Genomic DNA, 12,362 nt, shown 5'->3' with positions numbered 1-12,362 from the left:
TATCACTTTTGCTCCGGAAAAAATGGGGGAAACAGCTATTTAAAACAACAAAAAATAAAATCTTTCCCCTTCCTAGTTCTAGTCCAATTCAGACCTCACATGTATAGGAGAATGTAGGTTGAGGGTTTTTTTAGACAAAGATGGCAATGAGAAATGAGTAAAGAAGAAAAGTGGAAATAAAAGAGTCAAAGCAGAAGAGAGTGGAAAAAAGGTTTAGGGGCCAGCCTGATGGCGCAGTGGTTAAGTTAGTACACTACGCTTTGGTGGCCTAGGGTTTGCCAGTTCAGATCCCGGGTGCAGACCTACACACTGCTTGGCAAGCCATGCTGTGGTAGGCGCCCCACATATAAAGTAGAGGAAGTTGGGCACAGATGTGAGCTCAGGGCCAGGCTTCCTCAGCAAAAAGAGGAGGATTGGTGGTGGATGTTAGCTCAGGGCTAATCTTCCTCAAAAAAAAAAAAAAAAAAGAAGGAGGTTTATCTGCCACACATGTTCTCAGCACCCTCAGTAAAGACCCCCTCCCCACCACTACCTCAACCCTAACCGAATGTCTCCTGGTTTTCCTAGCTTATCTCCTCCAAACTAAACAAAGAATACTTCACAGGTAACTGAAAAACTTGACTCACATGAGATATGGGAAGTTAAAAGGGGGAACACCATACTGGTGATATTAATGTGTTCCCATGCACTCCTCCATGGCCCATCATTCTTTCTACAGCATGAGTTTCACCTTAGCCTTATTGCCAATCTTTGCAGACACAGAACTCTAGGCTCTGACGGAGAAAATAAAGGGAGAGTCGGGGACCTGTGTGTCTGAATAGTAGGACTGTGCACCTTCTCAGTATTTCCTCATTAAGTCAACCCAAAACCAAACGCATTACTGCTTCATACTTGGGAGATCATGAAACACACATAGGCACAAATAGGTTTAACTGTGAAAGCTATGAGGATAAAAAGAAAGGCATTTTACAAGCTGTAATAAACAATATAAATGCCAGTTATTCTTTACTAGAATATTTTAGAGCTCAGTCTCTGGATCATGATTTACACTATCTAGTTCATTTTCTATGTATTCTCAAAGTTTTCATCTCACCGATCTGAGTGGCAAATGCAGTTAGCCATATCCAAAATTATGGAATAATTATTGTTTCCCCCTCTAGGACAAAATGAGACAACCATATGTGACATGAATAGAAAACTTTCAAGCAATCAGAATAAAAATAAAGCTTTATTTTACAGAACTGTTGATTCTACAATTAAGTTTGGCCCCAACTCACCTACATCCTTCATTATTAACACTACCTCAGAAAAGAGAAAGGGGGGGCTCTGAAGCAAGACTAGAACATTGGGTTTAGAATCCATAAACCTAGGTAATCTCAGTTTAGCCCCTGTAGTCACGTCATTTTACCTTTCTGAGTCTCTGGTTTATATCTATAACTGAGAACAGTAACTGTCTCATAAACTTGTTAAGGCAACTGTGTATGCGAAAGTATGATGAAAATAATATTCTGCATCATGATTTCCCTCCAACTGTTTATTCTCAATATTCAAACTAGTTTTATGGAAAAGAGCCAAACAATCTTTTAAATCAAACACACAGACAGACTCACTAAATGTATTATCCACTTCATATAGGAAGTTAACCTTGGTCAAATATCTTGCAGCTCATCCAATTAGAAAAAAGGTTTGTTTTTTCCATAGTCATGTAACAAATGTTCAAACTAAGTGAAGCCTTAATGACTGCATTTTATTTATAGTGCTTGTAGAGCAATGGAAAACAGCAGCATACCTACGTAAAGAACTGCTTTGAAAAAAAACCTGGCTATCAAACAACATTCTCCACAAGTTTGGTAAGACCTGAAAGCACAAAGCCAAAAACCATACCTAAATCAAACCACTGCTGAAATCACATAATAAAAGACTGTTTACTGTAGTTAATGCAAAACCAAATTGATACTATTTACTTCTTTCAATCTGTAGATGGAAACATAGATGTGGCAACGCTACTGACTATAGAACTGTGCCTGAGACAAAAACTGCATTCGCTCATAGCAAATTTTTCAACAATCAAGAAATTATGATCCCCAAAATGATAAGGTATACTGCACACACAATAACCTCGGTTTGGATATAAACCTTAATTACATCTTGGGGGGAAAAAAAGCTTAAGTAGTTAATAACATAAAAACCATATTCACCCCTGTCTATAAATACACACTTGGATTCTCTGCATTTTGAACCCCTACCACTGTTAATTGTTGATGGGATCCCAAATTAATGACCTCTGAATTTTTTAATCACAATGACCTCTTAGGGTATATTTCTATCTTTACTATTTAACTTTAAATATTTCATTCAGATTCGGCATCTTCAGGTGGATAGAGGGAAGGTTTTTATATTATTCCTTCTTATAATCAAAGAAATGGCCAACTTTTACCAAATAGCTATCCCTAACAAGTATCTTTTCTTTAAAAAGAAGAAAGAAAAAACTACTATTATACTAATGAAAAAAAGTTTTCCCTCAAGATTTTCAGAGTATGTAGTAGCTTTCACCAGATGTGCTACTGACCACACAAACATTAACAGGGAAAAGAGAAGTTTTATTTTACTAGAAAAACTTGGACAAAAGATCATTTCAAGTCATGCATCCTAAATTCATCCCACATACCTAAAAAGCTGCCTTCACAGTAATTTAGTTGAGCAGGTTTAATATAGTTCCAAAAGTTGAAATACTTACAAGTTAAAAACAGTATGGAAACAGTGTGATATCCTCCCCAAAGGAGCCACTTCTTGGAAACCTAACTTCAAATACTATTTCCATCTTTTTGGCTCTAAAAACTAAAATCTGGACACACTGGATGAGCAACGGAGATCTAAGCATAAACTGATTAATCTCACTACACCTTAATTTTACAAAGACGTGGAAAAGAATGAACATTTACCAGAAGCATCAAGCTTCAGCCACCCCACCTTAACATCCAAAATTATCTTCTATAGTCTCCAACACAAACCCTCTACTTCTGTGGTCCATCTACTATTGATTTCCAACTAGATTCGGTCATCTTGAGACTAAGTATGATTATTCTTCATTGCTTTTCATTCCTAAGAGTAAGCAATCTTGGATAGTCAATAGATGTTCAATATTTATACACAAAGTACTAATTTAAAATGGAACTGCATAATCTCAGAAGATTAGAAAAGACCCTAGAACATCATCCGTTTTAACTATTTTACAGACAAGAAAATGTGGAGCAAGTGAAGTGGTTGCCTGAAGGTCAGTCACAATTACTCACTCTACAGCAGAAAAAGAACTAGTGTCCAGGTCTAACGTGAAGTTCAGTGGTCTTCCAATTACATCATTACCTCTCTTCTTTTTCCTACACAAATGATTCGTCATCCAGCCAACTGCTGGCTCAGTGTCTTTATATAAAGTGCTAAACTCACTTACAATACCTAGAAATTAAGACCCGACAATATACATTAAACAATTTTTAAAAGACTATTTCTAAACCTTTAAAACAAATACCATCCTCATTTGATGCAAAAGAATTAAGGGTCAAGAAGCAACAGACACAGTACATGCTACCACTAAAATTCAGCTCAGGAGATGATGTGCCACCTCATCCACTAGTAGGAGAGTTTTATTCAGGCTTGGGATAAATAAATCTGAATTTGACTCACTTAAGTTGCAATTATTCACAGCATAGTTTCTGAAAAAGCCTGTTTCAGGAGCATATACATCAAACTCGTGAACGTAATTTTCACATCAAACCACAAACGAGTCAGCAGAATCGCTAATAACTCTCTTCACTAATACGAAATGCTGATATCCCACAATTCTGTACTAGGAAGAAATGTTGCAAAGTTAATTTTTGAAAAGGGAAGTCAAAATATTCATAGTGGAGATGGCACATTCTATACTTTAGAAAACTGAGTTATGATTTCATAGCTAATAGCTAAATACACTACCTGTTTGCCCCACTCCTAGGGAAAAACAGAACGGAATTAAGATAACTTAAAATGGACTTATTAAATGGACAACATTCCATTTTCAATATCTGTGAGTTAAAGTTATTTAAACACTAAGCACAACGTCTGGAATACAGTAAAGGTCAACAGACAGCTATTATTACTACTACTACTGCGAGCCACAAAAATACAAACAAGTAACTTTTCCAACACAGAGCCAGGATACAAAATTTACTGCTCTTAGTTTATGTTGCTCATTTACAAATAAATGGCAAAATGCCAAATACGTTAAGCTTAGAGAAGGGTTTCACACTATCCAATTTGAGTCAGCATAGATTAAACCGGCACTTGATTTCCAATCCCAAAGCTCCTTATGAAGTATGACTCACCAAATTCTCCATTTCTTCCAACTACGAAAAATAAGTTATACTCTTCCTCTACAACTACCACCATGACCCTCGTAGAAATCAGGTTAGAGATTTATTTTTAAATTCTTTTAAAAACACGTTTTAAATAAGTCTCTCGAAAAGACTGGTCGGTGAACTTAACACAAACCACCCAGGACAGTGCTAAACCTGTGTGACCTTTAGCTAGGTCCTGGGATCCGGCCTACAAGCCAGCCTTTGGGGGACCCACTGGACGACAGCTTCGGACCTAAAAATCAGGCCTGAGCACAAGTAGAAAGCCTCTCATCCATCTCACAGGAGAGTCCCAGGCCCGATTCCCAGGCCGTGGAACCCAAGCACCCTTACCGGACCTCATAACCGTCCCCAACCCTGACACGCAGGGTCCCCGCTCCCCCGCCACCTCACCCGGCGCCAAGGCCGGGAGGCTCCGAAGCCCCGGAATCGGGGGAGCGGCGCCATTTTAGGCGGCGGTGGCGGCGACAACCAATCCCTGCGCGGGAGGCAGGGGGCGCCGGGTGGCCCGGGAGCCGCGCCGGGCGCCGGTCTGGGCGGCTGGGGGGCCCGGGCCGGCGCCTCCGCCATGTTGCACCGCCCCACGGCCGCCGCCTCCTCCTCCTCCTCCTCGGCGGGCTCGGCCGCGGGGCGCCCGCAGCCGGAGCGCAGCTCACCTTCTCGCAGAGGCTCTTGACCTGGGACTCGGACAGCTGCTTGCACTCGTTCAGCTGCTCGATCCACTGGTCCAGCTCCTTGGTGAACACCTTCTCGTCCATGATGCCACCCACCCGAACCGGCTGCCGCTCCGCGCTATTCCCGCGCCGCCGCCCGCACACGGGCCACACGCACACGCCGCCGCCGGGTCCCGGGGTACTTGAGTGGTTGCTGGCGGCTGCTCGGCGCTAGCGCTGGCCCACTGGCTCCCCCCGCAGTGCTCGGCCACCGGCCGCTGCCCTCCTCGGCTCGCTCTAGCCCCAGAGCTCGATCTCTGTAATGGCGGCCGCCGGCGTGGTGACGTCACGCCCGGCGTCAGGAGGCGGCGGGGCGCGGAGCGGCAGAAGGGCCGAGACACCGGCTGCGCAACTGCGGAGCCAACCCTGGTCGTCCGCCAGACCCGAGAGGGGGCGGGAACTAGGGGCCAAGGCGCAGGCGCAACGGAGCCGGCTGGTAACAGGCACGGTCGCTTTTAGGGCGTGGTCCCCCAGAAGGGAGGGGTCGAGGGGGAAGGGAAGACCGAGCCCGAGCAAACGCGGTGCTCGCACCCAGGAAGCCGGCTGATTCCAGGGCACTACGTCCTGCTCGGCGCGGGCGCGGGCGCGGGCCTGGCGCAGGCGCGGCCCGGGTGGGAGGGATCTCCTCGCAGCCGGAGACTTTTCCCCTAAGGTTGTAGGCGTCGGTTCTTCATCCGGCGATTGCAGCCAGGTCACGGAAGCGGGGATTGCGACCCCATGAACCCTCCGTGATGCAACAGCGCTGGAATTGCGTGGGATTCCCGCATCTTTGGGGGCAGGAACCGGCGCCGAGTGGTTGGAGCGGCCACCTCCGCCTCTGGGCGCGGCCCGCGCCTTGTAATTAGGTCACTCGTAGGCGGAGGAGGGTGTACCTGCCCCGGGAGTGCCGCGCAGTGCACCTGACTCCCCCGGCACACACCTGTCCCCGGGCCTAGGTGTCTGGTCGGGCGCGATGGCTGAACCTTGGGCTTTTCTCTGGGCCTCGGACCTCGCCTGGCTTCTACACGCCCCGCGCAGCCTCGCCCGTTGTTGCCTTCCGACTAAGGTGTGCGCCTTCCTCCCACTCCGGTTCCTCCTGGGAATGAGAGACCCCGACCCCCAACCCCTGCCCTCCCTGGCCTACTTCCTGGAGGAAAGGCCGCAAGGAGATGGTCGCACCCGTCCTGACCGCGACCAGGTGGTGTTCGAATCGGCTACGATCAGCGCTTTAAAGAACGCTCGGATACCCTAGGATCGGCCCTCGGTCTGGCTATGAATCTGTTTGGAGTTTGCGAAATGTTTTCACATTCCACTGTCTCTGCATTCACAGAAATATTTGGCTCCTTTGAGCGCCGACTATGTGCTAAAGCCCATGCCCGGGAGAGAGATCATCCAGCCAAGGTTCCCTGCCCTGGTGGAGCTTGTATTCTGCCAACAGTATTGCTTAAAAACGGTCTGGGGATAGATAGGCAGAAGAGAGATTATGATGTCTGCAGGACCTGAGAGATAGAAGCTTTCCAAATGACATTTAACCTTAAAGAACAAGGCGAGAGCCGAACCTGGTCCCCTGTCTTCTAGACTCCCTACCCGGAAAGCAGGCGACCCTTCCACACGCAAGCACTCAGCGATGTACAGGAGAAGAGTGCTCGCTGCAGCTCTCAGGGCGTTATCCCGACCAACAGGCTGGAGAAGGCCCTGCAGGTCCAGATCAGCCAGTGGCGGAACTGAAAATTGTCTTATTCAAGACAACCAGCTTGGCGAGGCCGACTGGCTTGGCCTTCCCCAGCTGGAAGTTGCAATTTTGCCTTCCCTTCGTCCTTATCAGTGGCGTGCCCACAAGAAAGCACCTCAGATCTAATCCCCAAAAGGATTATACCTAATTTACCGGGCTGGGAAAAAGTTCTTTTAGCCCAAATTCTGGCCATGTTTTGTGGTTGACATCCCCAAGTAATAAAGGAGTAAGAGTTGAGATCATGTAGAATGAATGAGGAAAAAAATCATCACTCAGTGCGGTGACTATAAAGCCATGTCCAGTGTGCTTTCTTGTCTTGTTCTTCACTGTTGCCCTGTACCTGTGTGAGAACTGGTCCTGTCTCATAGGGCAAGAAGCACTCAGACACTTAGAAGAGAGAGCGACTTGCCCAAGGTAGTGGTCAGGATTTAAAACTTCAAACTTCCCAGTGCAAGGTGTCAGTCACATTCACACAACTGACCTCCAAGGACTCAAATATGGAAGATGGTCAATATAATTTCCCTTTGCCTCAATTCTCTTATCTAGAAAGGTGGGGATGATGTTAGTTTGGTATATTAAAAATATTGAGCACTATATATAATGCCATATATATATATGCACCACGTATATATTGCATTATATAATATAATGCTAAGATTATAATGAGCGGGTTTTTCCAAAGTGCTGTGAGCTCCTTGTTGGTGGCATTAATGTAGGTATTATTTATTTTCTCTTGATGCAGATTACTTGGCTCACCACCACTACAAAATGGAGGGAAGATATAATTATATATACTTAAGCCATCCTGCTAAATAATTAGATGCCATGACTTCTTAAGGAATGAGTTCTAGGAAGTGCTTATTAGCATTCAAGCAGTGAAGTAAAGCATACATGATTATAAATAATACAGAACTAAATCAGAATGTCTTTTCCTTTAGATGAAATCTAAAATGTTTCCTTACTCTCTAGAACTCAAAATAGCCAATGGATCTGAAAAATCGGTTTGATTAATCTGGTCTAAACTAATTGGACCTGACTGTCTCAATTCTAATACTTGGAACAAAAAGTTAAAAGCAAACCAAAAGAACTGTCCTTTTAATTTCTTGGCAAATACCAGAGAGTGAATACAGCAAGTAGGCTTTGAGGAAGAATCTTTGCTCAGATGGCAAATTCAGTATACAGTGAGTCTGAGTGTTGCCTATGATGTTCAAACATAGCTATAAATAAAAATCATCTGATGATGGGGGCGGGGTAGGAGGAAGGCAACCTTGAGCAAATAGCTTTATAATAGGCACTCTCGGCCAAGGTATAAAAATTGACATTAAACATGGAGAAGGAATGAGATGTGTCTTGTCAACAATTCTCTTGGCCTTGTGTTGGGTTTATTTTGTTGTTGTTGTTCCTTCTAGTTCCCTGACTTCTAAACTTACGGAGATGGGAAGCAGAGCCATGCAGGTAAGAAATGACTCTAGAGTCAGATGGACCTGGTTTGAATTCTGGTTCTGCAACTGCCTAGTTGTGTGAAGTATGGCAAATTACCTAACTTCTGAGTCTCAGTTTTCACATCTATAAAATGGGGATAATTTTAATAGCCAAATAATAAGGTTCTTCTGAGAATTAAATGAAATTATGAATATAAAACATCAAACAGTATATAATAAACTTCCAGTAAGTAATAGATATTACAATTATTATTATTTCTAAGTGGTCTCTGATCCTAAGTGGTCTCTAATGCCATTTGGAGCCTCTCAATAACATAATAGTCTTTGGAAACAGAATATAACGGTATCTAAAACATCATATAGACACAAAGCCATTTGATGAAGTGGGGATGGAGGAGGAAATTCAAGGAAAGAGAGGGAAAGAGGGAACAAAAAGACACCTGTCCTCTTCCCTTGCCATCAAGCAAATATTCAGAAGGCTTGTGTAGAGAGAAAGTCACTTAGGAATAAGTCCAAGAATTTATACAGTTGGTCAGTCTTATGCTCCTATTGGCTCAGGACCTTATATCTGAAAAGGATGCCTTATCTGATAACATGCTCTTTGCACCAAGGCCTTTTAAGCCCTTGAAGCCCCCAAACAAAGACCTGATTAGTCAACATCTTAGTGGTTCTACCCATGAGAAGCCTGCCAGGCTCTGGCCAACTGGGCCTGCCCAACACCAGAAGATTTCTGCACCCAGGAAATGCAATGATGCTTGCAACTCATTGGTATCTATCCCTGTTCCTCTCCTTTGTGGCTGTCAGAAAAATTAAACTTACATTGCCCTTTCACCTGGAATTAGAATTTTATAGATGTGGCCAAGATTTTGTGGCTAGGAACTTTGCCACAGATATAATACAGCTTCTTCACCCAGCTATTGCAGTTTGGCTAAAGAAAAAAAGAGAGAGATGGCCACATCCCTTGGTAATGTCAGTGCCATCCAGATACCATTCTCAGTTACAGTAGAAATGTTTTTCTCTGTTACAGAAAAAAAAAAAAATCTCTGAAATGGAAGGCAAAGTTCATCACTCCAGAACACCAGGTAAACCTTAAGAATACTGTCACCAACTTTGCAGCTGTTAAAAATCTTATCATAGAAGTACGTTTATTGACATAGGACACTATTCTCAATATATTATTAAGTGAAAAAAGTACCTTATAAAACAGCAAGTATGATATAACCCTAATTTTATTCAATATACACTATAAATACATGCTTATAAGAGACTTCAGAAAGATTCACAGTGAGGTCTTAACAGCAATTGCACCTGGTGAGTGAGATTGTTTTTTATTTTCTTCTTTTTACTTATTGATTTTTCTGTAATGAAAACATATTGCTTTTATAATTGTGAAAAGAAAATCTTTATAATATCTGAGTAAACATGACAAGGCACTTCTTAGAGGAATCACAGGCTCAAAGAACATGTAGCCAATACTTCTACTTAATATTCCACTATGCCCTGGAATATTACTCAAGGGCCCCCACTTTCCTGTGAAAAGAAGTCTCACCTCTCCTGTGGCCTTCTCATCTGGCCTCCTCACCCAGCATTTCAATATGGCCTGTTCTCCTGCCTTCCATCTCGGTAAAAGCTCCTCCCCTCAGCTCAGCAGGCCCTCTCACTCTCGCAGACCAATGCCATGCTCATCCATTCCATTCCTACTTTCACTTCCTTGCTCAGCCTGTCACTGCTCCCCAGATAGCCCCTTGTATTTATGTGAACCCTACTTGTCATGCAAGACCAGTTCAAGCCCCACACCCTCTGAAGAGTCTTCTCTGATGACTCTAGGTCTCTCTTGATTGGGAGTGCCCAGAAGACTAGCAGGAGCCCCCCAGAGTCTGATGGATCAGCACAGAGAACTCGCACCTGTCAGAGCAGAGGGGTGTGAATTGGAGGACTTGTTGGTGAGCTCATGTGAGGTGTTCCCTAGAGACTCCCAGAAACGCTGCGGAGGAGGGGGGCATTTTGCAGGGAGCCAGACGGAAAATCTGTTTATGTTTTGTTCTTTATTTTCCAGAGCAACCAGTTCACCAACCTTCTAGCTTGTGACTCCAGGCAAGATTTAGAAATCAGATTCCCCAAAGCAAGTGAATTTGTAAGCACAGAGGGATCTAAGTTTAGTGCTTTGAAATTCATTTGCAAACATAGAAAGATAGGGCCATTCTGCTCTCCTGTCTTATGGAAAGAAACAGACTCTCTCCCACAGGAGTGTTTGTTCCCTAAGCAGTTAGAGGGAATACCAGGCAGGGAGACCCCTTGAATACCAGGTACTTATGTGCTCATCTTTAAATTCTGATTGTTGTGGATGGTAATGGAGTTGAGTCCACAAACAAAAGAAGGAACAAAGAGTGTGTGCAGAAAAGAGAAAACTGATGGGTAATTTAGTGCCTACAGCTTGGTGGTTGGTTCTTAGAGGAAGGACGCTAATCAGTTTTCTCCATCTTTGGAAGAACAAGCAAGAGGAAATGAGGTTCTGTCAAGTAGTAACGATTATAAGGCCTGCATTTCTTTTTTTTTTGAGGAAGATTTGCCCTGAGCTAACTGCTGCCAATCCTGCTCTTTTTGCTGAGGAAGGCTGGCCCTGAGCTAACATCCATGCCCATCTTCCTCTACTTTATATGTGGGACGCCTACCACAGCATGGCGTGCCAAATGCTGCCATGTCCGCACCCGGGATCTGAACCGGCGAGCCCTGGGCCACCGAAGCGGAACATGCGTACTTAACTGCTGCGCCACTGGGCCAGCCCCAAGGCCTGCATTTATTAAGCACTTACTATGTGTCAGGTACTCTTCTAAGTGCCTTACATATATTACATCATTCCTCACAACTTATGAGGCAGGTACTATTATTATCCTCATTTTACAGATGATGAAACTGAGGCACAAAGGGATTAAGTAACTTGTCTAAGGTAAAATAACTAGTAAGTAGAGGAGCTGGGATTCAAACTTAGACAGTCTGGCTTCAGGCCCAAACTGTTAACTACTGGAGAGCATTTAGCATCAGATGACAAGTGATTTTCATGAAAGGAAGATCTTGACCATTGGACCATCTGATGCTTTCAATGCCAGCAGTCTCCAAGGATAGAGCAATAACTGGTGTCCTTAAAGTTTGCAGCTTAGTAAGCAGCCTGTGGTCCAGCCCAACTCATCATCCTACTCCCTAAATGCATCCATCCCATCCCCTCCACTGTCTTCACCTTGTACCATGCCCCTCTGCTCTCTTTCTCTGGATGTAACCTCTTTCTTTTTCTTCTCTTTCTTTCTCTCCTAATCCTCCATTTGTCCAGCCTGCTGGGATAACCCATAGGCATGGTTTGGCTCCTCTTTTGGCACTCAGAATCAAAAAGGTTGCTGGTCCCTGAGCTACACCTTCCCAATCCACCTTCCTTGGAAATGAGATCTTTCCCAATCCATAGGCTGAGCACATGCAGCCTAGGAAGCAGTGAGAAGAAAAAAAGACCAAACAATTCTGAAAATGAATTGCCCTGCCCTCCCCCCACATCAGGGAATATCAGTTTCTCTGATTGGTTTGTCTTGCCTTTAAATCAAGTAAACAACACAATGTGGATAGCACGCTCTTCCTCCCAGCAACCAGTTTTAGTGTAAAGAAAAAAGAGCTGGGCTCATCCCCACTTCTGCCACCAACAATCTGTATGATTTTGAGCACATCCTTTCCCATCAGTTTCCCCATCCAGCAATGTAGAGATTGGACTATATTGGGGAGTTCTCAAATTAGGATTCATGGGTAGATTCAGGGGGATCCATCAACACCCAAAGGATAATGTATAGGAATTTTCTTTTTTTTATTGAAATTTTTATTGAGATAATTTTAGATTCACATGCAGCTGTAAGAAATAATACAGAGAGATTCCAGTTTCCCAATGGTAACATCTTGCAAAACTATAGTACAATATCACAACTAGGATATTGATATTGATACCGTCCACCTATCTTATTCAGATTTCTCCAGTTTTACATGCACTCATTCGTAAGTGTTGTGTGTGGGGGGGTGTATTTACGGCTGTACAGATGGGAATTTTATTTTGAATGTGCTTTTTTTCTGGGGAAAG

General features: G+C 43.9%; 1 protein-coding gene and 1 long non-coding RNA gene across 2 annotated transcripts in view; one reads left to right on the top strand and one right to left on the bottom strand.

Annotated features, from left to right (window-relative positions):
- PPP2CA (protein phosphatase 2 catalytic subunit alpha) overlaps nucleotides 1-6,713 on the bottom strand; it is a 23,650-nt gene extending 16,937 nt beyond the window's left edge. Inside the window, exon 1 of the mRNA XM_070571040.1 lies at nucleotides 5,045-6,713. Coding sequence (XP_070427141.1) covers nucleotides 5,045-5,146 — 102 coding nt within the window. The 5' untranslated portion in view covers nucleotides 5,147-6,713. The remainder of the gene's footprint in view (nucleotides 1-5,044) is intronic.
- LOC139075321 (uncharacterized) lies at nucleotides 6,016-12,362 on the top strand. Its single transcript, XR_011525601.1, has 5 exons — nucleotides 6,016-6,146; nucleotides 8,222-8,267; nucleotides 9,282-9,336; nucleotides 10,082-10,197; nucleotides 10,311-12,362. It is a non-coding gene; the product is annotated as an uncharacterized lncRNA (long non-coding RNA).

Source organism: Equus przewalskii, chromosome 13, assembly GCF_037783145.1.
Source record: "Equus przewalskii isolate Varuska chromosome 13, EquPr2, whole genome shotgun sequence".
In the NCBI taxonomy this organism is placed as follows: Eukaryota; Metazoa; Chordata; class Mammalia; order Perissodactyla; family Equidae; genus Equus; species Equus przewalskii.
The sequence above is the reverse complement of the archived record's forward strand: the minus strand, read 5'-3'. Positions and strand labels throughout refer to the sequence as shown.